At 43.4% G+C, this 27,963-nt stretch overlaps 1 protein-coding gene across 1 annotated transcript in view; it reads left to right on the plus strand.

The window, feature by feature from the left end:
• The first annotated feature begins 20,559 nt into the window (after positions 1–20,559).
• Positions 20,560–27,963, plus strand: part of CYP4V2 (cytochrome P450 family 4 subfamily V member 2) — a 184,876-nt gene continuing 177,472 nt past the window's right edge. The window contains exon 1 of the mRNA XM_077279636.1: positions 20,560–21,014. Coding sequence (XP_077135751.1) covers positions 20,822–21,014 — 193 coding nt within the window. The 5' untranslated portion in view covers positions 20,560–20,821. The remainder of the gene's footprint in view (positions 21,015–27,963) is intronic.

Consider the following 27,963-nt stretch of genomic DNA (forward strand, 5'->3'; position numbering starts at 1 on the left):
TCACCGCCGGAGCCCACCTTAAAGCAGGGGATCTGCCAGCTGACGTACTATTCCGTCAGCTGGCAGAAAGGGGTTAAATACCAGTGAAATTTTTTTTTAAACTGGATCTTACCAAAAAATAGACCTAGAGTCCTGTACAGAGTAATGAAAGCTTCAAACTCTGTGAACTGGACAATAATTATGATCTGTTTGTTTTCTGGCTCTAGTTTAGATCCCATGCTATAATATTAGATATTTTCTTATTATTTCATAATTATTTTTTTATTTTATTTTTTACAACAATATAATTGGACTGTTACGGGTGTTTTTAGTTTTTTTAGTTTCCTGAGTTTTCTAAAATCAATTCTATTTTAGACACATTCAACCCCTCCCTTTACACTCCCAAGCCTATATTTACCTTAATGACCAGGCCAAATTTTACAATTGTGACCAGTGTCACTTTATGGGCTCATTTCCACATGCGAGAAACACGTCTGTATCTCGCATGTGGAAACCAAGCTCTGGCGCCGGCACTTTGGAGCGGAGCGTGCAGCTCCATGTGTTCCTATGCGGCCGCACGCTCCGCTCTGGAGTGCCGGCGCCAGGGCTTGGTTTCCACATGCGAGATACGGACGTGTGCCTCGCATGTGGAAATGAGCCCTAAGAGGTAATAACTGTGGAACGCTTCAATGGATCTCACTGATTCTGTGAACGATTTTTCATGACACATTGTCCTTCATGGTAGTGGTAAAATTTTTTCGATTGCGTTTATTTGTGAAAAAAATAAAATTTTGAAAATTTCGCAATTTTCAATCTATTAATTTTTATGCCCTTGAACCAAAGTGTTATATGCCGCACAAAATAGTTAATAAATAACATTTCCCACATGTCTACTTTACATCATTACAATATTTTAACGATTTTTTTGTTATGAAGTTAGAAGTGTTAAAAGTTGACCAACGATTTCTCATTTTTCTAATAAAATTTACAGAATCATTTTTATTTCAGATATTTACATGTCAATCTCCAGTGTGAACACTCAGCGTAGAATGCAGGATAAATGTGAGCTGAGCTTTAGTGCCATCTTTGGGAGACAGAATAAACAATCAATAGCAGGTGTAGAATTAGTTTGGGTTTTTATTACGCTGTTCCTCATGCTTGTGGTAAGACAACTTTATTCTTCCGGTGAGTGTGATTACATCGATTTTGAGAGCTATAATTTTTCCATATTTTGTCCAACAGAGTCATGTGAGGACTTGTTTCTTGAGTCAACGAGTTGATGTTGAAGTTTTTATTGGTATCTTTCTTAGGCAAATTACATTTTTTGATCACTTTCTATTCTAACTTTTTGGAGGCAGGATGAACCAGCAATTTAGGAATTGTTTTTTGGGTATTTGTTTTATTACGTTCCGCATGTGGTAAAATTGATAAGTCAGCTTTATTCTTCTGGTCAGTACGATTACAGCGATACCACATTTACTGTATTTTCCGGTGTATAAGACGACTTTTTAACCCCTAAAAATTGTCCCAAAAGTCGGGGGTCGTCTTATACGCTGGGTACAGGTGCTGTCATGGTTCTCAATGGCAAGAGACCGTAGTAAAGCATACAAAAGGACTAGCTCTTGGAAGATGGGAACTCGAGCTGACTGTGAGCTAAACCTACCGCACAACTAACAGTGGCCGGGTAGCGTGCCTACGTTTTATCCCTAGACGCCCAGCGCCAGCCGGAGAACTGACTGACCCTAGCAGAGGAAAATACAGACCTGGCTTACCTCTAGAGAAATTTTCCCCAAAAGGCAGACAGTAGCCCCAACATATAATGTCGGTGATTTTAGAGGAAATTGACATACGAAGTATGAAGATAGGTTTAGCAAATTGAGGTCCGCTTACTAGATAGTAGGAAGACAGAAAAGGGAACTACACAGTCAGCTGAAAACCCTCTCAAAACACCATCCTGAAATTACTTTAAGACTCTAATATCAACTCATGACACCAGAGTGGCAATTTCAGCTCACAAGAGTTTCCAGCCTCAGAAATATTCAAACACAGAGAACTGGAACAAAAATGCAAAACAAACTTAGGACTACAAGTCCAACTTAGCTGATAGTAGTCTAGGAGCAGGAACATGCAACAGAAAGGCTTCTGGTAACATTGTTGGCCGGCATAGAAATGACTGAGGAGCAAGGCTAAATAGACAACTCCCACATCCTGATGGAAACAGGTGAACAGAGGAGATGAAGCACATAAGTGCAGTACCACCAGAAACCACCGGGGGAGCCCAGAAACCAAATTCACAACAGTACCCCCCCCTCAAGGAGGGGGCACCGAACCCTCACCAGGGCGATCAGGATGAGCCCTATGAAAGGCACGGACCAAATCGGAGGCATGAACATCAGAGGCTGTCACCCAAGAGTTATCCTCCTGACCGTAGCCCTTCCACTTGACCAGATACTGAAGTCTCCGTCTGGAAACACGGGAGTCCAAGATCTTCTCGACAACGTACTCCAACTCACCCTCAACCAACACCGGAGCAGGAGGCTCAACGGAAGGCACAACCGGTACCTCATACCTGCGCAACAATGACCGATGGAAGACATTATGAATAGAAAAAGATGCAGGGAGGTCCAAACGAAAGGACACAGGGTTAAGAATCTCCAATATCTTGTACGGGCCGATGAACCGAGGCTTAAACTTAGGAGAAGAAACCTTCATAGGGACAAAACGAGAAGATAACCACACCAAGTCCCCAACACAAAGACGAGGACCAATACGACGACGGCGGTTGGCAAAATGCTGAGTCTTCTCCTGGGACAACTTCAAATTGTCCACCACATGCCCCCAAATCTGATGCAACCTCTCCACCACAGCATCCACTCCAGGACAATCCGAAGACTCCACCTGACCGGAAGAGAAATGAGGATGAAACCCCGAATTACAGAAGAAAGGAGAAACCAAGGTGGCAGAACTAGCCCGATTATTGAGGGCAAACTCCGCCAAGGGCAAAAAGGCAACCCAATCATCCTGATCCGCAGACACAAAACACCTCAAATAAGTCTCCAAGGTCTGATTAGTTCGCTCGGTCTGGCCATTAGTCTGAGGGTGGAAAGCAGACGAAAAAGACAAATCAATGCCCATCCTAGCACAGAACGCTCGCCAAAATCTAGACACGAATTGGGTTCCCCTGTCAGAAACGATATTCTCCGGAATACCATGCAAGCGCACCACATTTTGAAAAAACAGGAACCAGCTCGGATGAGGAAGGCAATTTAGGCAAGGGAACCAAATGGACCATCTTAGAAAAACGGTCACACACCACCCAGATGACAGACATCTTCTGAGAAACAGGGAGATCAGAAATAAAATCCATGGAGATGTGAGTCCAAGGCCTCTTCGGAATAGGCAAGGATAACAACAATCCACTAGCCCGAGAACAACAAGGCTTGGCCCGAGCACAAACATCACAAGACTGCACAAAACCTCGCACATCTCGCGACAGGGAAGGCCACCAGAAGGACCTAGCCACCAAATCCCTGGTACCAAAGATTCCAGGATGACCTGCTAACGCAGAAGAATGGACCTCCGAGATGACTCTACTGGTCCAATCATCAGGAACAAACAATCTACCAGGCGGGCAACGATCAGGTCTATCCGCCTGAAACTCCTGCAAGACCCGTCGCAAATCTGGGGAAACAGCAGATAATATCACTCCATCCTTAAGGATACCTGTAGGTTCAGAATTACCAGGGGAATCAGGCTCAAAACTCCTAGAAAGGGCATCCGCCTTCACATTTTTAGAACCCGGTAGGTAAGAAACCACAAAATTAAACCGAGAGAAAAATAACGACCAGCGCGCCTGTCTAGGATTCAGGCGCCTGGCGGACTCAAGATAAATCAAATTCTTGTGGTCGGTCAATACCACCACCTGATGTCTAGCCCCCTCAAGCCAATGACGCCACTCCTCAAAAGCCCACTTCATAGCCAAGAGCTCCCAATTACCAATATCATAATTTCGCTCAGCGGGCGAAAACTTACGAGAAAAGAACGCACAAGGCCTCATCACGGAGCAGTCGGAACTTTTCTGCGACAAAACCGCCCCAGCTCCGATTTCTGAAGCGTCGACCTCAACCTGAAAAGGAAGAGTAACATCAGGCTGACGCAATACAGGGGCGGAAGAAAAGCGGCGCTTAAGATACCCGAAAGGCCTCCACAGCCGCAGGGGACCATTCAGCAACATCAGCACCCTTCTTAGTCAAATCAGTCAACGGTTTAGCGACATCAGAAAAACCAGTTATAAATCGACGATAAAAATTAGCAAAGCCCAAAAACTTCTGAAGGCTCTTAAGAGAAGAGGGTTGCGTCCAATCACAAATAGCCTGAACTTTGACAGGGTCCATCTCAATGGAAGAGGGGGAAAAAATGTACCCCAAAAACGAAATCTTTTGAACCCCAAAAACGCACTTAGAACCCTTTACACACAAGGAATTAGAGCGCAAAACCTGAAAAACCCTCCTGACCTGTTGGACATGAGAGTCCCAGTCATCCGAAAAAATCAAAATATCATCCAGATACACAATCAAAAATTTATCCAAATATTCACGGAAAATGTCATGCATAAAGGACTGAAAGACTGAAGGGGCATTTGAAAGACCAAAAGGCATTACTAAATACTCAAAATGGCCCTCAGGCGTATTAAATGCGGTTTTCCACTCATCCCCCTGCTTAATTCGCACCAAATTATACGCCCCACGAAGATCAATCTTAGAGAACCACTTGGCCCCCCTTATTCGAGCAAACAAATCAGTAAGCAGTGGCAAAGGATACTGATATTTAACCGTGATTTTATTCAAAAGCCGATAATCAATACACGGCCTCAAAGAGCCATCTTTTTTAGATACAAAGAAAAAACCGGCTCCTAAGGGAGATGACGAAGGACGAATATGTCCCTTTTCCAAGGACTCCTTAATATATTCCCGCATGGCAGCATGTTCAGGCACAGATAGATTAAATAAACGACCCTTTGGAAACTTACTGCCCGGAATCAGATCTATAGTACAATCGCACTCTCTGTGCGGAGGTAGTGAACCAATTTTAGGCTCCTCAAAAACGTCACGATAATCAGATAAAAATTCCGGAATCTCAGAGGGAATAGATGACGAAATGGAAACCAAAGGTACGTCCCCATGAGTCCCCTGACATCCCCAGCTTAACACAGACATTGCTTTCCAGTCGAGGACTGGGTTATGAGATTGCAGCCATGGCAATCCAAGCACCAACACATCATGTAGATTATACAACACAAGGAAGCGAATAATCTCCTGGTGATCCGGATTAATACGCATAGTTACTTGTGTCCAGTATTGTGGTTTATTACTAGCCAATGGCGTGGAGTCAATACCCTTCAGAGGTATAGAAACTTCCAGAGGCTCTAAATCAAACCCACAGCGTTTGGCAAAGGACCAATCCATAAGACTCAAAGTGGCGCCAGAGTCGACATAGGCGTCCGCGGTAATAGACGATAAAGAGCAAATCAGGGTCACAGATAGAATAAACTTAGACTGTAAAGTGCCAATTGAAACAGACTTATCAACCTTCTTAGTACGTTTAGAGCATGCTGATATAACATGAGTTGAATCACCACAATAGAAGCATAACCCATTTTTTCGCCTAAAATTCTGTCGTTCGCTTCTGGACAGAATTCTATCACATTGCATAATCTCTGGCGCCTTCTCAGTAGACACCGCCAAATGGTGCACAGGTTTGCGCTCCCGCAAACGCCGATCAATCTGAATAGCCATTGTCATGGACTCATTCAGACCTGTAGGCACAGGGAACCCCACCATAACATCCTCAATGGCATCAGAGAGACCCTCTCTGAAATTCGCCGCCAGGGCGCACTCATTCCACTGAGTAAGCACAGACCACTTACGAAATTTTTGGCAGTATATTTCAGCCTCATCTTGCCCTTGAGACAGGGCCATTAAGGCTTTTTCAGCCTGAATCTCTAAATGAGGTTCCTCATAAAGCAACCCCAAAGCCAGGAAAAACGCATCCACATTGAGCAACGCAGGATCCCCTGGTGTCAAAGCAAATGCCCAGTCCTGAGGGTCGCCCCGGAGCAAGGAAATTACAATCCTGACCTGCTGTGCAGGATCTCCAGCGGAGCGAGATCTCAGAGACAAAAATAATTTACAATTATGTTTGAAATTCTGGAAGCGAGATCTATCCCCGGAGAAAAATTCAGGTAAAGGAATTCTAGGTTCAGATATAGGAGCATGAATAACAAAATCCTGTAAACTTTGAACCTTCCCAGCGAGACTATCCAAACCTGTAGCTAAACTCTGAGGATCCATATTAATCAGGTGAAATCAGAACCATTCAAGGATTAGAAGGAGAGAGAGACGAAGGCTGCAGTAAGCAGAGATGCTAGTGAATCAACTAATGAGCAAACTCAGGAAAAAAAAAAAAAAAAAAAATTCTCTGCAGGGTTCTTTTCTCTCCTTTCTTCTGCCAATTATTTTAACCCTTGGCCGGCCAAACTGTCATGGTTCTCAATGGCAAGAGACCGTAGTAAAGCATACAAAAGGACTAGCTCTTGGAAGATGGGAACTCGAGCTGACTGTGAGCTAAACCTACCGCACAACTAACAGTGGCCGGGTAGCGTGCCTACGTTTTATCCCTAGACGCCCAGCGCCAGCCGGAGAACTGACTGACCCTAGCAGAGGAAAATACAGACCTGGCTTACCTCTAGAGAAATTTTCCCCAAAAGGCAGACAGTAGCCCCCACATATAATGTCGGTGATTTTAGAGGAAATTGACATACGAAGTATGAAGATAGGTTTAGCAAATTGAGGTCCGCTTACTAGATAGTAGGAAGACAGAAAAGGGAACTACACAGTCAGCTGAAAACCCTCTCAAAACACCATCCTGAAATTACTTTAAGACTCTAATATCAACTCATGACACCAGAGTGGCAATTTCAGCTCACAAGAGCTTCCAGCCTCAGAAATATTCAAACACAGAGAACTGGAACAAAAATGCAAAACAAACTTAGGACTACAAGTCCAACTTAGCTGATAGTAGTCTAGGAGCAGGAACATGCAACAGAAAGGCTTCTGGTAACATTGTTGGCCGGCATAGAAATGACTGAGGAGCAAGGCTAAATAGACAACTCCCACATCCTGATGGAAACAGGTGAACAGAGGAGATGAAGCACATAAGTGCAGTACCACCAGAAACCACCGGGGGAGCCCAGAAACCAAATTCACAACAAGGTGCATAGAGCGATCCTGGATGGTTTCCAAGGTCTGAAGGAGATGAGACTCTCCTTCAGGCCCTGGGATCCATTTTCATGTAAAAAATAAAGAATAAAAATAAAAAATATGGATATACTCACCCCTCCGACGGACTCTGGACCTCAGCGGTGCAAGCGTCTGCCTCCGTTCCTAAGAATGCAGTGAGTGAAGGACCTTCGATAACGTCGCGGTCACATGAGCGGTCACGTGAGCGGTCGCGTGACCGCGACGTCATCGCAGGTCCTTCACTCACTGCATTCTTAGGAACGGAGGCAGACGCTTGCACCGCTGAGGTCCAGGGTCCGTCGGAGGGGTGAGTATATCCATATTTTTTATTTTTATTCTTTACATGAATATGGATCCCAGGGCCTGAAGGAGAATCTCCTCTCCTCCAGACCCTGGGAACCACACGCCGTATAAGATGACTGGGCGTATAAGATGACCCCTGTCTTATACGGCGGGTATATCCCAAATTCCATATTTTATATGGAAAAGTTGGGGGTCGTCTTATACGTCCAGTCGTCTTATACACCAGAAAATACGGTATATATTTTTTATGCTTTGCTGCTTTTACACAATAAAACTATTTTATAGAAATTATTATTTTTGCACCACTTTATTCTGAGAGGTGTACCTTTTTTATTTTTATGCTGATGGAGGTTTATTGCAGATTGTTTTTTGCCGGTCAAGACGATGTTTTCAGCAATATTATTTTTTTACATTTGGCTTTTTGATTGCGTTTTATTCCACTTTTTGTTTGGCAGTTTGAAAATCCATTGTTCTTTTGCTCCGTTTTTTAATTTTTTTTAAGGTGTTCACTGAAGAGGTTAACTAGTGGGACAATTTTATGGGACAGGTCGTTTCAGAAGCGGAGATACCAAACGTGTACTTTTTTTTACATAAAAATAGAAATTTATCTGTACAATATATTTTTATTTTTTTCTTTATTTTCTGAATTTTTTAAAAATATTTTTACAATTTTTTTTACTTAGTCCCAATATGGGACTCTCATCTCTGTTATAAACTATTGCAATGCATGATCATTGCAATGGTTTAAAACTGTCAGTGCTGCACTGGCACAAATTAGTTAGATCATGCACTCAGCATGTTCTAACTAACTTGCTAGAGCCTGATGACCCAGATGTAATCATGGCTACATCGGGTCACCATGGCAAAGATTGGGCCCCGTGATGACATCACGGGGTCGTGAGGGGGCCATGTATACCAGGGTAGGGATGAGGGGGCCATGCATACCAGGATGTGGATGAGGGAACCATGCATACCAGGATAGGAATGAGGAGGCTATGTATACCAAGATGGGGATGAGGAGGCCATGTATACCAGGATAGGAATGAGGAGGCCATGCATACCAGGGTAAGGATGATGGGGCCATGCATACCACGATAGGGATGAGGATGCCATGTATACCAGGATAGGGATAAGGAGGCTATGCATACCATGATAAGGATGAGGAGGCCATGCATACCAGGATAGGGATGAGGAGGCTATGCACACCAGGATAGGGATGAGGGGACCATGCCTACCAGGATAGGGATGAGGAGGCTATGCCTACCAGGAAAATGGATGAGGAGGCCATGCATACCAGGATGTGGATGAGGGAACCATGCATACCAGGATAGGAATGAGGAGGCTATGTATACCAAGATAGGGATGAGGAGGCCATGTATACCAGGATAGGGATGAGGAGGCCATGTATACCAGGATGGGAATGAGGGGCCATGCATACCAAGATAGGGATGATGGGGCCGTGCATACCAGGAAAGGGATGAGGGGGCTGTGCATACCAGGGTAAGTATGAGGGGCCATGCATACCAGGATAGGGATGAGGGGAACCATGCATACCAGGATAGGGATGAGGGGGCCATCCATACCAGGAAAGGGATGAGGGGGCCATGCATACCGGGATAGGGATGAGAGGGCCATGTATACCAGGGTAGGGATGAGTAGGCCATACATACTAATATAGGGAGGAGGGGGCCATGCATACCAGGATGGAGATGAGAGGATACTAGGATAGGGGATATTAGTAGAGAATTTACCATTTTTTTTTCTTCAATTTCCTCATCTAAAACCTAGGTGCATCTTATGGTCTGATGCGTCTTATAGTCCGAAAAATATGGTAATATATGATGTAGTCAAAAATTTGTACATTTAACTTTTGATCAGTGAGGTTAAAGTTTTAAAATGAATAATTTAAAATAAATTGTGGTGATGTTCAGTTTGGATGGAATGGCCCATAAAAGATACTGATATCAATACAGCAGTATGCACTATATGCCCATGAGTCATAATCATCATATGACATAAATTATTTATATAATAAGAACAAAATAAAATTAATGTGTCTTGTCATTTCCTTTATATTCATCTTCTAATTCTGCATATTACTTCTCCAACCTTGCCCTTAGATCATTTGACTGGACACCTCTGCAGAACTTGATGATGAGTAACAAATTATGTTGTTTTTGGAATCACGTTGCGGCAGTCACTGTGGATGTACAGTACAGACCAAAAGTTTGGACACACCTTCTCATTTAAAGATTTTTCTGAATTTTCATGACTATGAAAATTGTAAATTCACACTGAAGGCATCAAAACTATGAATTAACACATGTGGAATTATATACTTAACAAAAAAGTGTGATACAACTGAAAATATGTCTTATATTCTAGGTTCTTCAAAGTAGCCACCTTTTGCTTTGAGGACTGCTTTGCACACTCTTGGAATTCTCTGGATGAGCTTCAAGAGATAGTCACAGGAAATGGTTTTCACTTCACAGGTGTGCCCTGTCAGGTTTAATAAGTGGGGTTTCTTGCCTTATAAATGGGGTTGGGACCATCAGTTGTGTTGAGCAGAAGTCTGGTGGATACATAGCTGATAGTCCTACTGAATAGACTGTTAGAATTTGTATTATGGCAAGAAAAAAGCAGCTAAGTAAAGAAAAATGAGTGGCCATCATTACTTTAAGAAATGAAGGTCAGTCAGTCCGAAAAATTGGGAAAACTTTGAAAGTGTCCCCAAGTGCAGTTGCAAAAACCATCAAGCGCTACAAAGAAACTGGCTCACATGAGGACCGCCCCAGGAACGGAAGAACAAGAGTCACCTCTGCTTCTGAGGATAAGTTTATCCGAGTCACCAGCCTCAGAAATTGCAGGTTAACAGCAGCTCAGATTAGAGACCAGGTCAATGCCACACAGAGTTCTAGCAGCAGACACATCTCTACAACAACTGTTAAGAGACTTTGTGCACCTTCATGGTAAAATAGCTGCTAGGAAACCACTGCTGAGGACAGGCAACAAGCAGAAGAGACTTGTTTGGGCTAAAGAATACAAGGAATGGACTTTAGACCAGTGGAAATCTGTGCTTTGGTCTGATGAGTCCAAATTTGAGAGCTTTAGTTCTAACCACCGTGTCTTTGTGCGACGCAGAAAAGGTGAACGGATGGACTCTACATGCCTGGTTCCCACCGTGAAGCATGGAGGAGGAGGTGTGATGGTGTGGGGGTGCTTTGCTGGTGACACTGTTGGGGATTTATTCAAAATTGAAGGCATGCTGAACCAGCATGGCTACCACAGCATCTTGCGGCGGCATGCTATTCCATCCGGTTTGTGTTTAGTTGGACTATCATTTATTTTTCAACAGGACAGTGACCCTAAACAAACCTCCCTCCAGGCTGTGTAAGGGCTATTTGACCAAGAAGGAGAGTGATGGGGTGCTACGCCAGATGACCTGGCCTCCAGTCACCAGACCTGAACCCAATCGAGATGGTTTGGGGTGAGCTGGACCGCAGAGTGAAGGCAAAAGGGCCAACAAGTGCTAAGCATCTCTGGGAACTCCTTCAAGATTGTTGGAAGACCATTCCCGGTGACTACCTCTTGAAGCTCATCAAGAGAATGCCAAGAGTGTGCAAAGCAGTCATCAAAGCAAAAGGTGGCTACTTTGAAGAACCTAGAATATAAGACATAATTTCAGTTGTTTCACACTTTTTTGTTAAGTATATAATTCCACATGTGTTAATTCATAGTTTTGATGCCTTCATTGTGAATGTACAATTTTCATAGTCATGAAAATACAGAAAAATCTTTAAATGAGAAGGTGTGTCCAAACTTTTGGTCTGTACTGTATATACGTCAAAATTTCATTATTGCTTAACAGAAAGTCATGGGATGTGTTTAAATTTGAAACCATTTCTCTTATTCTCTGTTGTGCTGCTGTAAGAAAATGATGTTCAGATTAGAGCGAACTTGTTCGAAAAACGTTCACCAATCTCAAATTCCATTTATGCTTTTGTTAAGATCTTGGTTAGGACAGTGGTTTTGTATGAGTGGAGGTAATGTGTTTGAAGAGGGGAGGTGTTGGAGACTGGGGAGATGTCTAAGTAGCGGCAGACTGTATTTTTTTTAGGAACTTAATGTGTCTACATTCCGGCAGCCAATCAGGGTGCAGAAACCACCAACAACATTGTGATACAAGGGCTTCGGTCATTGCCTGCCAAAATCACATGTCCCTTTTCATATAAAAAGCAGATATGTTGTTTTGCTGGGTCCATTTTCTCAGTGTAACAGTGCAGAGAGGCCGCTCCTGCTGCTGCTGAAAGTTAATTTGTCATATAATTATATAGCATCCTGTCCTGTGTGACTACACTCACCGGCCACTTTATTAGGTACACCATGCTAGTAACGGGTTGGACCTCCTTTTGCCTTCAGAACTGCCTCAATTCTTCGTGGCATAGATTCAACAAGGTGCTGGAAGCATTCCTCAGAGATTTTGGTCCATATTGACATGATGGCATCACACAGTTGCCGCAGATTTGTCGGCTGCACATCCCAAAGATGCTCCATACAAGGCAGGATGGATCCATGCTTTCATGTTGTTTATGCCAAATTCTGACCCTACCATCCGAATGTCGCAGCAGAAATCGAGACTCATCAGACCAAGCAACGTTTTTCCAATCTTCTACTGTCCAATTTCGATGAGCTTGTACAAATTGTAGCCTCAGTTTCCTGTTCTTAGCTGAAAGGAGTGGTACCCGGTGTGGTCTTCTGCTGCTGTAGCCCATCTGCCTCAAAGTTCGACGCACTGTGCGTTCAGAGATGCTCTTAGGCCTACCTTGGTTGTAACGGGTGGCGATTTGAGTCACTGTTGCCTTTCTATCAGCTCGAACCAGTCTGCCCATTCTCCTCTGACCTCTGGCATCAACAAGGCATTTCCGCCCACAGAACTGCCGCTCACTGGATTTTTTTTCTTTTTCGGACCATTCTCTGTAAACCCTAGAGATGGTTGTGCGTGAAAATCCCAGTAGATCAGCAGTTTCTGAAATACTCAGACCAGCCCTTCTGGCACCAACAACCATGCCACGTTCAAAGGCACTCAAATCACCTTTCTTCCCCATACTGATGCTCGGTTTGAACTGCAGGAGATTGTCTTGACCATGTCTACATGCCTAAATGCACTGAGTTGCCGCCATGTGATTGGCTGATTAGAAATTAAGTGTTAACAAGAAGTTGGACAGGTGTACCTAATAAAGTGGCCGGTGAGTGTAGTTTGTGCTAATAGCGTTATGCATTCAGGAGTCCACATTTCCTACTCAAAATCGTCTGGGGTAAAACTGTGTTGCAGTCAGGACTCAGGAGGCCCAATTTGCTAATCAAAATCGTTAGACCTAACATTGGGGTTCAGCCGGGAGGCCCCATTTGCTAATCACAATCGTTAGGGCTAATAGTGTTGTGCAGTCCATAGTCCACATTTCCTACTCAAAATCGTGGCTAATACTGTGTTGCAGTCAGGACTCAGGAGCCACAATTTTGGTGTGTTGCAATAATTGTTTGCACTCCAAGCTGGGTCTCTTTCATGTGTGTTGACTGTAGAAGTAGGGCTCCCAGACCTGCAAGCCTGCACTTACTCTCAGTCAGCTACCTGTGTTACTAGCCTTACTTTTTTCTACCAATAGTAGTCTACAATGCTGATATTTGTGCCACCTGAATGTGGCTGGGATAAAAACCAATTTGAGCTGCTGCATGAGTTATCAGGGTCATAGCAACAGCGATACGCATTGGGTCCTCCCTCTACCTTATCCTGTTCCCTTCACTGTCTTCTCAGTGTGCTCACACTTTCTGTGGATCATTTGGTCATTTTTGAGCAGCATCACATAGTAACATAGTTATTAAGGTTGAAGGAAGACTTTAAGTCCATCTAGTTCAACCCATAGCCTAACATAACATGCCCTGACATGTTGATCCAGAGGAAGGCAAAAAAAAACCATGTGGCAAAGAGTAAGCTCCACATTGGGGAAAAAAATTCCTTCCCGACTCCACATACGGCAATCAGACTAGTTCCCTGGATCAACGCCCTATCAAGGAGTCTAGTGTATATACCCTGTAACATTATAATTTTCAGCTGTCGTCACACATGCGAGTTTTACGGACGTAAGAGCGCAGAAACTACGTGCGTAAAACTCGCATAACATACGGCACAATTATTCTCAATGGGTCTGGTCCTATCAGCCGTATATTACGGATCCGTAATATACGACGTTCTACGGCCGTACAAAATCGCAGCATGCTGCGTTTGTCAGCGTATTGCGCAAAAAAATCGCCAATGAAAGTCTATGGGGGCGAGAAAAATACGGATTCCACATGGACCAGCAGTGTGACTTGCAAGAAATACGCACCGGTGTTAGTGAAAAGTCGGTAATTCAATTGCCGGCTTTTCATTTCTCCTGCCTAAACCCGACAGGATATGAGACATGATTACATACAGTAAACCATCTCATATCCCCTTTTTTTTTTGCATATTCCACACTACTAATGTTAGTAGTGTGTATGTGCAAAATTGTAGCTAAAATAAAGGGTTAAATGGCGGAAAAAATTGGCGTGGGCTCCCGCTTAATTTTCTCCACCAGAATGGTAAAGCCAGTGACTGAGGGCAGATATTAATAGCCAGGAGAGGGTCCATGGTTATTGGCCCCCCCATGGCTAAAAACATCTGCCCCCAGCCACCCCAGAAAAGGCACATCTGGAAGATGCGCCTATTCTGGCACTTGGCCACTCTCTTCCCACTCCCTGTAGCGGTGGGATATGGGGTAATGACGGGTTAATGCCACCTTGCTATTGTAAGGTGACATTAAGCCAGATTAATAATGGAGAGGCGTCAATTATGACACCTATCCATTATTAATCTAATAGTACGAAATGGTTAATAAAACACACACACATTATTAAAAAGTATTTTAATGAAATAAACACACAGGTTGTTTTAATATTTTATTGCTCTCTCAATCCATTTGCAAACCCTCGCTTGGCAAAATAATAAACGCACAAGATACATACCCTCAGATGAACCGTCACGTCCCACGAGATAATCCATCTGAAGGGGTTAATTATTTTACAGCCATGAGCTGTGCTAATGCACTCGCTCGTGGTTGTAATCCCCGGGGAATGAAGGAAATCTAAGTGATCTGTACTTACATTGAGTTGCGGTGATGCGCCTTCTGGTGGATGAACTAATGAACTGCAGCCTTGGAAAAGTTCCCACGCTCGAGTTCATAGAGTTTCACAGATATCGCGCTGTAGTAAATATAAATACAGACTATATATATATATGTGTCTCAATGACATATCTATATACACTCACCGGCCACTTTATTAGGTACACCTGTCCAACTTCTTGTTAACACTTAATTTCTAATCAGCCAATCACATGGCGGCAACTCAGTGCATTTAGGCATGTAGACATGGTCAAGACAATCTCCTGCAGTTCAAACCGAGCATCAGTATGGGGAAGAAAGGTGATTTGAGTGCCTTTGAACGTGGCATGGTTGTTGGTGCCAGAAGGGCTGGTCTGAGTATTTCAGAAACTGCTGATCTACTGGGATTTTCACGCACAACCATCTCTAGGGTTTACAGAGAATGGTCCGAAAAAGAAAAAAAATCCAGTGAGCGGCAGTTCTGTGGGCGGAAATGCCTTGTTGATGCCAGAGGTCAGAGGAGAATGGGCAGACTGGTTCGAGCTGATAGAAAGGCAACAGTGACTCAAATCGCCACCCGTTACAACCAAGGTAGGCCTAAGAGCATCTCTGAACGCACAGTGCGTCGAACTTTGAGGCAGATGGGCTACAGCAGCAGAAGACCACACCGGGTACCACTCCTTTCAGCTAAGAACAGGAAACTGAGGCTACAATTTGTACAAGCTCATCGAAATTGGACAGTAGAAGATTGGAAAAACGTTGCTTGGTCTGATGAGTCTCGATTTCTGCTGCGACATTCGGATGGTAGGGTCAGAATTTGGCGTAAACAACATGAAAGCATGGATCCATCCTGCCTTGTATGGAGCATCTTTGGGATGTGCAGCCGACAAATCTGCGGCAACTGTGTGATGCCATCATGTCAATATGGACCAAAATCTCTGAGGAATGCTTCCAGCACCTTGTTGAATCTATGCCACGAAGAATTGAGGCAGTTCTGAAGGCAAAAGGGGGTCCAACCCATTACTAGCATGGTGTACCTAATAAAGTGGCCGGTGAGTGTATATATACTGTATATATGTTTTCCCGAACATTTGAGCACATAAATCCATTAGATGTCGGTTTTGCAAGCCTGCGAGAAAATATCGCAGTACGGATGCCATACGGATTACATACGGAGGATGCCATGCGCAAAATACGCTGACACACCCTGCCTACGGATCACTATTTTGGGAACATTTCTCCGTATTACGGCTGTAAAATACGGACCGTATTGTCTTACGCCGAGTGTGACGCCGGCCTTCAAGAAAGGCATCCAGTCCCCTCTTAAATTTAAGTAATGAATCACTCATTACAACATCATACGGCAGAGAGTTCCATAGTCTCACTGCTCTTACAGTAAAGAATCCGCGTCTGTTATTATGCTTAAACCTTTTTTCCTCCAGACGTAGAGGATGCCCCCTTGTCCCTGTCACCGCTCTATGATTAAAAAGATCATCAAAAAGGTCTTTGCACTGTCCCCTCATATATTTATATATTAAAATAAGATCACCCCCCACTCCGTGGATTATATTTGCAAATCCACAGGCGGCGCTTCTATATTATTCCTGTTTCAGGGATTATTTTATCCTTGCTGCACGCTGATGCACTTTACATTAGGGGGTTTCTGTTCTTTACCCTGCTGCACCCTGGTGGGTCCCCAGTGCACTCATTATTCATTTGAATTGACCATACATGATAGGTGCTTCCTAACAATTGTATGTTTCCTGAGTGCCATGTGTCTCATCTAGTGGTAATTATCAGGACTGACCATATATCTTAGGTGTCTCTCAACAATTTTGTGTTACTTTCTGAAGTGCCATGTGTTTTATTTAGTGATATACTGTATTCCTCAATATTATTGACTTGTATGGGAGCAGCATCAACGAGGGAGATGTTTTGCTCTGTTTTTAATTGTTTTTACCATTGTTATCAATAAAGCTTGCCTATTTTCACTTATTTATGGGTGGTGTGCAGGTTTTATAGTGGCTCCTTCTTCTCTCTTTATTATTGCTGTCACTTATCCACCTGTTACTGAACAATGTTTCAGCTGGAAATGCTGGTCCAAGCCCTGTCCCATGCATCCATGCTACACAATTATACTATATGCACTCTTTGTCAATTGATGCCACTCTTCCTGGTGTTAGCCCCTAATTTGAAAAAAATGTGAAAAAAATCCCAAATTTGTAAAAGAAATAAAGGTACCATTTTTGAAACCTATAGTGTCTCCATTTTTGGGGATCTGGGGCTAGGTGAAGGCTTATTTTTTGCATGTCAAGCTGATACAATGTTTTGATCATCTGTTATTGAATTTACTAGATGGTGGCCCGATTCCAACGCATCGGGTATTCTAGAATATGAATGTAGTTTATTTATGAAGTTTTCAGAATAATGCAATTTATACACAGGATTCGGCCGGCCGCGACCAATTAGCGAAGTATGGTTTAAATTCTGCGCCAATTTGCGAGCGGACTGCTCCTGTCACTGCTTGTTCGCGGCCGGGCATGACCAAACAGTGAAGCCAAGGCCGGCTCCAGGTTTTTGAGGGCCCCCGGGCGAAAGAGTCTCAGTGGGCCCCCTCTTTAACACATACCACAATTCATGATGCACAGATATATAACACAGCCACGTAGTATATAGCAGGGCCACATAGTATATAACACAGCCACGTAGTATATTGCCCAGCCACATAGTATATTGCACAGCCACATAGTATATAACACAGCCATGTAGTATATAACACAGCCATGTAGTATATAGCAGAGCCACGTAGTATATAACACAGCCCACGTAGTATATAACACAGCCACGTAGTATATAGCAGGGCCACGTAGTATATAACACAGCCACGTAGTATATTGCCCAGCCACATAGTATATTGCACAGCCACATAGTATATAACACAGCCATGTAGTATATAAACCAGCCACATAGTATATAGCAGAGCCACGTATTATATAACACAGCCACGTAGTATATTGCCCAGCCACATAGTGTATTGCACAGCCACATAGTATATAACACAGCCACGTAGTATATAGCACAGACACGTAGTATATAACACAGCCACGTAGTATATAGCACAGACATGTAGTATATAGCACAGACACATAATATATAGCACAGACACGTAGTATATAGCAGACACATAGTATATTGCCCAGCCACATAGTATATTGCCCAGCCACATAGTATATTGCTCAGCCACGTAGTATATAACAGCCCACATAGTATATAGCAGAGCCACATAGTATATAACACAGTCACGTAGTATATTGCCCAGCCACATTGTATATACTGTAGCATAGCCCACGTAGTAAATAGCACAGCCCACATAGTATGTAGCACAGCCCACATAGTATATTGCCCAGCCACGTAGTATATAGCACAGCCGCATACTATATAGCACAGACACATAGTATATAGTACAGATCATGTAGTATATAGCACAGCCCATGTAGTATATAGCACAGCCAAGTAGTATATAGCACAGCCACATAGTATATAGCACAGCCACGTAGTATATAGCACAGCCCACGTAGTACATAGCACAGGCCACATAGTAAATATCACAGACACATAGTATATTGCCCAGCCACGTAGTATATTGCCCAGCCACATAGTATATTGCCCAGCAACGTGGTATATTGCCCAGCCACGTAGTATATTGCTCAGCCACGTAGTATATTGCCCAGCCCATATAGTATATAGCACAGAGATGTAGTATATAACACAGCCCATGCAGTATATAACACAGCCCACGTAGTATATAGCAATGTGGGCACCAAATCTCTGTTAAAAAAAAAAATTAAAATAAAAAATAGTTATATACTCACCTTCCGTTGGCCCCCAGATCCAGCCGAAGCGTTTACCGATGCTCCTCGCGACGCTCCGGTCCCAAGAGTGCATTGCGGTCTCGCGAGATGACGTAGCAGTCTTGCGAGACCGCTACATCATCATCTCGCGAGACCGCAATGCATGGACCGGTCACCGGAGCGTCGCGAGGAGCGGGAAAGGCCTGGGCTGGATCCGGAAGGTGTATATAATGATTTTTTATTTTTTTTAATTATTTTTAACATTAGATCCCACGCCACTGTCGCTGATTGGTCGCGCCGGCTGAAGCAGCAGCGAAACGTACGTTGGAGTGGGGTGTGCAGGGGACAGTGTGAGCTCCAGACTGGTGAGCATTGTGGCATTATGTGACCTTTATTGATTCATAATTTCCAGGACCATTGTTTCTTTGATCACTTGATCACATTTGAGGCATTTATTATTATTATTTGCCTCTATTTATTTTTGTCTAATTTTTTTGCAAGTTTGTTATTTAATTATTTAATGCACATTCGTTGATCACATGACATGAATTTTTTGGTGTATCACTATTGATTGATTTTTTCACCAATTGTTTATACATTTTAACATTTACTCACTCCTTTATTATATAAAATCAATTTTTTCACTTCATTTATACACATATATTTTTGTATATTGATGGTTTTGGATAAAAAATATAGTAAATTATATACCTACTGCTACATGGTCTGTTGCTCCCTGTCCCCTGTGCAACACATCTATTTCACATATTTATATATATATGGATTTTTCCATATTTGTATAATTTTAAATATATATATATATTTTATATATTAAAATTGGTTCATTGGACATTAATTGTTTTTAATTTATTTCTAATAAAATTCTTGTGCATTGTGCGGCTTTTATGATTTATTTATAAGTATTTTATTTCATGGTTTTGTGTATAATCATGATTTGATTGTCAATAAAATAAAATTTAATCAGTATATTTTCTTCTATTCTTTTGAATACTTTTTTTGGGGTACATATTATTGTTTTCAGTATTCATAGTATTTTATAGCCTTATAACGGTGGTATTTCTTTTCTGTATAGGTTTTGTGTAGCAGGCACACACTGTTGAAGCTGCTGTATTCCAGGCAATGATAATCACCTGGTGATAAAACTTCATTGTAAGTAAACAACAGCGCACAGCCCGACATGTGACACATCTTTGAATTTTGTATTTTGACCCCTACTTCATGCTGTTCTCAGATTACATAGCAAAAACCTGCTGACAGATTCCCTTTAACCCTTTGGATTGACCGACAGCATTGTAGTTGTTCAATAATAGGCAATGCAAAATAAAGAGATTAATCAACAAAAATACGAATTGTCTAACAATTGTGCTCACGGTATCTATGACATGATGGACTACATGTTTTCTCTGCCTCTGCACCAACCTGATGCTCATCATTGAACATACATGCACCACCTGGCTGGTGTCGTACCCGGACCGAGTCCTTTTTCCGGAAAACATCCAGGATTGTGATGTTTATTAAACCAAAACTATATTGAATCACACTAGAATAAAAGCTGTTTGGACCTTATTCAGGTCCTTAGTTATAGTCTATGACAGATGCGCCTCTGCAGCTGATCCATTAAAAAAAACCAAACAAGCCAGTGTAAAGAAAAAGACGTTTTTGTTATATTGTTAGAATACGGTAAATAGTAATTCCCCTGCCGCCCTTATTTCCAAACGTTATTCATGCTCTGTGGATATAAAGTTATCTACTTTAAAAAAAATAATAATAATGTGTATTAATATCGCTTAGCTGCTTATTGTTAGATTTACATATCTGGACTGTTATCAAATAAGCTTTTACAAGACTATACAAAGTGTAACAAGATATATACAAATAGCAGAAACAGATGACAAATATGTCACTAGATGCGGCTGATACAATATTGCCAGTGCGTATGGAGCTGGTAGTGTAAAGTACACGGCAGCGTGGAATACTGGAGGAGAGGCCTGTATTGCAGCAATGTGTCCGCCCGCCCCTCCGGCTTTGTGCTATTGTGAGGAAGCAATATCTCAGTGCTAACTGGCTGAGAATATCCAGGGCAAACAGAATACAGGAAGCAGAGGATCATACAAACACAAGCAGACACGTTCACCACCACCATCATCATCATCAGTGTATAGCCTTCCCTGGCAGTGCTGTGCAGGGGGACATGGAGTTGCTGAGGGCAGATGTGCTGGTCTGGGTCACTGCAGCTGTTCTGCTGCTATCCCTCCTACTCTTCTCTACTGTCCCTTTCCTCACTGACTACATTCAGAAATGGAGAATAATGAAGCCAATCCCAGGAGTGGGCCCCAACTATCCTCTGGTGGGGGACGCACTGATGCTGAGGCCAAATGGTGGAGGTAGAGTATGCATTGTATAATATAGTAGGTTACTCTATAGTTCTATGCGGAACAACAAGCAGGTAATCCACGACAAGTTGTGACGAGCGACAGACCCATGAAGATCACTGTAACCTTCGGTAAGTTTAGGTCAGGGCATGCTGTACATTGGCATTACTATTGTGCAATCTGTACTCTCACCTGGAGTAGAAGGTCCTTCGCTATCTATTAGTTTGGGAATAGTTACTAGCATGTGGAATGCACTGATCATAAACCTGAACTCTTCCAAATAAGTATAAGGAAACAATAAATAAAGACGTTCTATCTATATAGTGTTCTGTTACACATAGAGGGGTAACTAAAAGTTTCTTAGCCCCCCCGGTAAAATTTGTTATGGGACCCCTGCCTGACATCTGTTATTTATAAATCTGATGTCTTCTTATGGGGTAGTGCCCTCATAGTTCCTCAGGCAGTGGGGTCTGAGTGCAAGCGCTACCATTATACTCCTGTTGTTATTCCCCTGCTTTTACTGATATTTTACGGAATTACTTAATGAACAATGTAATTAGTAGAGTTGGTGCATTTGGGAATGGAAGCTTTTTTCAATCATTTTAATAATAATTGACTTGCATAGTGGCAGGCCCTTCCGATTCCTTCTCGCAGGACTCTTTTAGCACAATAGCGCCTTTCAACAAAACAAATAATGTATGTTGCAAAAAAAGGATGCTGTCACCCAATTTTACTTTTACCTTGTAGTAAATACACAATTCTAAGCTATGACACAAAACAAATGTTTAATAGCTGAATATCCCGTCTTCCTCAAATAAGACAAAAAAAAAAATAGAAGCATTTTAATCCCTTAATGACCGAGCCAATTTTGACCTTAATGACCTAGCCAAATTTTACAATTCTGACCGCTGTCATTTTAGGTTATAACTTTTGAACACTTCAACAGGTCCCGTGATTCTGAGATTATTTTTTCATGACATATTGTACTTTATGATAGTAGTAAAATGTCTTCGATATGACTTGCGTTTATTTGTGAAAAAAAAAACGAAATTTGGAGAAAATTTTAAAAATGTCACAATTTTCAAACTTTTAACTCTTATGCACTAAAATCAGAGTCATGTCACACAAAATTGTTAATAAATAACATTTTCCACATGTCTACATCAGCACAATTTTGGAAACATAATTTTTTTTCTTAGGAAGTTAGAAGGGTTAAAAGTTAACCAGCGATTTCTCATTTTTCCAACAAAATGTACAAAACCATTTTTTTGGGGACCTCATCACATTTGAAGAGACTTTGAGGGGCTTACATGACAGAAAATACTCAAAAGTGACCACATTCTAAAAACTGCACCTCTCACGGTGCTCAAAATCACATTGAAGAAGTTTATTAACCCTTCAGGTGCTTCACAGGAACTGAAGCAATATGGAAGGAAAAAATGAACTTTTTTTTCACAAAACATTTACTTCAAACCCAAACTTTTTATTTCCACAAAGGTATCAGGAGGGAAGCAGAGGCTGGACAGACATCTGTCTGAGATGTTTTAGTGAATCCTGCATTAAGTAGGGAGTTGGACATGATGACCATTGAGGTTCCTTCCAACTCTAACATTCTATGATTCTTGAGGAGAAAATGGACCTCAAAATTTGTTGTGAAATATTTCCCGAGTATGGAGATACCTTATTTGTGGGGGAAATCTACTGTTTGGGCGCACGGTAGTGCTCGGAAGGGAAGGTGCGTCATTTGACTTTTTGAATGTAAACTTTGCTGGAATAATTAGTGGATGCAATGTTGCTTTTGGAGAGCCCATGCTGTGCCTATACAGTGAAAACCCCCACGAGTGACCCCACTTTGGAAACCAGACCCCTCAAGAATTTTACACAGGAGTATAGTGAGCATTTTGAACCCAGAGGTACGACACATAATTTGATAACATTACGTTGTCATATTGAATATGTGGTCATTAGTGTTGAGCAGCAGTGCTCGCTACTACAGTTTGCATCGGATGCTCGGGTATGCACCAGACATCATGGGTGTTCGAGTGACATGCTCAATTCCCTGGCCCACATGTTTTGCGGCTGTTGGACACTCAAAACAAAACATGCGGGGATCCGCGATACTCCATGCATAACATAGCACCTGATGCAAACTCAAGTAGCGAGCATTTGCGCTCCACACTAGATATAATATAGTCATTTTTTTTACTTTTGAAAACCCCCCAATTCTAACTATAACCCCAACCATACCCCTAACACAACTCTAACCCTATTACGCCTCTCACCCTAACACAACCCTAACCCTAACACAGCCCTAACCCCAACCCTAACTCTAACCCTAACCTTAAGCCCAACTGCAAAAGAATGGAAAAAATAAAAATATATATTTTATCATTATCTATCACAGTGATCAAAAGTAACTAATAGGAAAAATTCCCTATTGTTGCTGGGTAATGGCTGGCAAATTTTGGTCGGCGAACTGCGCATGTGCCCGCCATTTTTTCCTCCAGGAAGATAACGCCAGGTCGGGGGGCTGATCTGCAGGGGAGACCGTGGGATGGTAGAGGTATAGGGGGTTCTTGAGGGCATCATTTCTCTCTCCTCTGACAAGTACATAGGACATTGTAATTACAGACAGAGCTTCCCCTTAGTTAATTGGTGGAATAGTTGTCAGTCACTTGAGTTGAATGGTTTTCCACCAGTCAGAGCTTTGAAACAGTTGTATGCCTACTGTGGTTGTTCTTTTTAGAGCTTGTCATGTGCATATTGTCTCTTTAGAGAGGAAGAGGACTTGAATTCTAGTGTCACCTTTTGAGAGTAGCAATCCTAAAAATTAATATCGGCCCTTTAGCGAGCCTTGCAATATGACTTAGGATAAAAGCCAATCAGAATTGACTTGTAGGATTGTTGCTTCCAGTAGATGGCAATAAAGTTAAAGTCCTCTTCCTCTCTAAAGACACAATTTGCAAAATATATTGTAAGAGTTGTATCCACAAGTTCCCAATGGCATTGGTAGTGCGCCGAGTGGCCAAGTGGTCAGATTGCTCTGTAAATTCATTTTGTTTTACCAGAAAATAGACTTGTCAGCTGATGGACTTCTGAATTCCTTCATACTGAATTCCACCATTTGGCAGATGGATTGGAATAAAGTTTATAGCATGAGGGTAACAGAATATGGCTACTGTAGATTTTGGGAAATGGAATATTGTATTCTGCATAGTATCATAAAAACATTCATTTATATCAACCACTAAATACCACGGGGTCTATATGGTTATACTTCATTCATAATTCTTCCATTTTCCATTGTCTTGTGGTTAGTGTTGAGCATTCCGATACCGCAAGTATCGGGTATCGGCCGATACTAGCGGTATCGGAATTCCGATACCGGGATTCCGATACTTGGCGCGTATCGGATACCGGAATCGGAAGTTCCATGATTCAAAATTCAGAAATTCAGCCAATGAGAAAGATTCCAAGTGTGGGCACATCCTGTTTAGCATGGAGGGCATGAAAGTACTGGCAAGGCTGTGATTGGCTGCTGAAATGATGTCATGATGCAGTTTAAAAGTCGCTGGCGCCATTTTGCGATCACTCTGCTGTGAATTCAGTTAGTGACAGGACGCTGTTTGCTGACTGAGGGACAGTTTAGAGATAGCGATTTGCTTCTTTGTGCTTTCCAAAGGCTAATTTAGCAACCGCTGTGTTCACCTACTATTCACCTTGCTTTTGCCTTGTAGCGCTGTTTTCACAGCGATCTGCAAGGTCTCTCTGTGTGTGTGTGTGTGAGTGCAGCCCACTCTCTAGTCTGAGTGCAGCCACATAGGCCATCCATAGCTGGTTGTATTCAGTTCAGGGAGGGTGGTTCATTGCCTCATACTGTCCTTTTTTTTTTTTTTTTTTGAAGTAGTGCAGGCTGCTGCACATTTTTTCAAATAATTCCTATTAGTGTCTTTCCACCCGTCTCCATCTAATTTGTGGAAAAACACTACATAGGATAAAGTAGAGGAGGGTTTTTGGGCCTTGCAGCGCCGTTTACGGCTGTCTGCACGGTCTCCGTGTGACTGCAGCTCGCCCTGTAGTCTGTGAGCAGCCGTAGCTTGGTTGTCTCCAGCTCAGGGTTGTTCACTGCGTCATACCGCCAAATCAATTTTAATTTTTTTTCAAGTACTGTAGTCTGCTGTTAATTAATTTAAAAAAATCCTATTAGTGTCTTTCCACCCGTCTCCAGCTAATTTGTGGAAAAACACTACATAGGATAAAGTAGAGGAGGGTTTTTGGGCCTTGCAGCGCCGTTTACGGCTGTCTGCACGGTCTCCGTGTGACTGCAGCTCGCCCTGTAGTCTGTGAGCAGCTATAGCCTGGTTGTCTCCAGCTCAGGGTTGTTCACTGCGTCATACCGCCAAATCAATTTTAATTTTTTTTCAAGTACTGTAGTCTGCTGCTAATTAATTTAAAAAAATCCTATTAGTGTCTTTCCACCCGTCTCCAGCTAATTTGTGGAAAAACACTACATAGGATAAAGTAGAGGAGGGTTTTTGGGCCTTGCAGCGCCGTTTACGGCTGTCTGCACGGTCTCCGTGTGACTGCAGCTCGCCCTGTAGTCTGTGAGCAGCCGTAGCTTGGTTGTCTCCAGCTCAGGGTTGTTAACTGCGTCATACCGCCAAATCAATTTTAATTTTTTTTCAAGTACTGTAGTCTGCTGCTAATTAATTTAAAAAAATCCTATTAGTGTCTTTCCACCCGTCTCCAGCTAATTTGTGGAAAAACACTACATAGGATAAAGTAGAGGAGGGTTTTTGGGCCTTACAGCGCCGTTAACGTCTGTCTGCACGGTCTCCGTGTGACTGCAGCTCTATCCGTTGTCAGTTCAGCCCCCAAAAAAGAAATAAATAATAAAGTTCACCAAACACACCAGTTACACCACTTTACATTTGTGTAGGCCACATTAACTCATATTAAAGTCTAGTCCACACTTTAGCTAATTAGTGTTTCTTATACCTGTTAGGAGGAGTTTTTCAGGAATAAGCACACAAAGCCGTTAGTACTTTTCTGCTTTTCTTTATCAGTCAACCACGATGAAGAAGGCAGTGAGTAAGGCACGTGGGCGTGGGCGCGGAGCAGGGAGGGGACGTGGGGATTCTGTGCCCGCTGCGGGCACCGGTGACTCATCAGCACCCACTTTCACGAGGGAACAGTCGTTCATGCGCAGCTTTGTCGCCGAGCGCCGTACACCGCTGCTGCGTGAAGACCAAATTGAAGCCGTTGTGGGATGGATGGCAGCTAATGCATCAACTTCCATTAGTGCCACATCCTCTCAGACACAGAGCACTGGAGAGCAGCCATCTGTCTCTTCACCACCTGCCAAATTGCCCAGGCAGACAGAGAGCCCAGGACAGGAGCCGTCTCTACTTCTGTTCTCTGAATCTCTTGGCTTGGAAACAGGGGGCCAGCCAAGCAGCATTGGAGAAATGGAAGAAGAGGCAGGGTGCAGTGATGCCCAACAGCTTTTTCTCTCTGAGTCTGAAGAGGCGGGTGGGCCAGTGGCTCCGTTCACCACATCGCAGGCCGCATCAGCTGATGATGACACTCAGGTGCCACTTACTGGTGCGTGCTCTGCTGCTGAGACTACCCGGGAGGAGCAGTTGGGGGCAGAGGGTAGTGTGGATGACGAGGTCCTTGACCCATCTTGGCGTCAGGGACAGGAAGGTGGTGGGAGCAGCTCTGAGGAAGAGATTCCCCGTACGGTCCAAAGAGGGAGAGGGAGGGGGAAGACTGCGGATCCTGCAGCCTCCGCTTTGGCACCCGTAAGGAGCATGTCTCTTCCAAAAGTCAAAAGGGGGGCTCCCAAGACTTGCAGTGCCTGGTCCTTTTTTGACACAGTTGCAGATGACATTTGCTATGTCAGATGCAAGGTGTGTCATCAAAAAATCAAAAGAGGTCAAAAAGTCGCCAACCTCAATACCTCCAACATGTGGAAACATGTGCGCAACAGGCACCCGGCGGAGTTAGACAAACACACTGAAGAGCTAGGCCAACCAACAGCGGCAGCTACCACCTCTTCAGCTCGTGTTGCCTCTTCCTCTAGCTCACACGCAGCTGGTTCGGCTTCCTCCCAGGATCGCCGTGGAAGAACCTCTGGCCCTGTTGTCCAGAGACCCGCTGTAATTCCACCCGCAGCACCACTTTCCCAGTCAACCCCACACTCCCAGCCCAGTCTACAGCCATCGGTAGTACAGGCATGGGAGAAAAGGCGGCCTTTCTCGTCAAACCACCCACGAGCACAGGCTCTGACTGCAGGCATTGCCAAACTTCTGTCACTGGAAATGCTGTCATTCAGGCTGGTGGAGACTGACAGCTTCCGTGACTTGATGTCATTGGCAGTCCCACAGTACAGTGTGCCCAGCCGCTTTTACTTCAGCAGGCAAGCCGTCCCTGCCCTGCACAAGCATGTGGAGGGACACATAAAACATGCGCTACTGAACGCCGTCAGTAGCAAGGTCCACCTCACCACCGATGCGTGGACCAGTCAACATGGACAGGGGCGATACCTTTCCCTCACTGCCCATTGGGTTAATGTAGTTGAGCCGGGTACAGACCGTGCGAGTGGCGCAGGACGTGTCCTGCCCACTCCAAGGATTGCAGGAATCCATTCTGTACGCATTGACTCCTCCTCTTACACCAGTTCCTCAGAATCATCGCTGCAGGAGCCGTCACAGTCCACCTCCACATGGACCCGTGATGAACGTGTACCTGTTACGACCGACATGAGCACAGCCGTGGCCAAACGTCAACAGGCCGTCTTGAAATTAATTTTTTTGGGGAATCGTAGCCACACAGCGCAGGAGCTCTGGAATGCCATCAAGCAGGAGAGCGATGTGTGGTTTGAGCCAGCGAATCTCCAGCCAGGCATGGTAGTGTGTGATAATGGCCGAAATCTGGTGGCAGCCCTGGGCCTCGGCAA

The sequence above is a fragment of the Ranitomeya variabilis genome, chromosome 1 (assembly GCF_051348905.1).
Source record: "Ranitomeya variabilis isolate aRanVar5 chromosome 1, aRanVar5.hap1, whole genome shotgun sequence".
NCBI lineage: Eukaryota > Metazoa > Chordata > Amphibia > Anura > Dendrobatidae > Ranitomeya > Ranitomeya variabilis.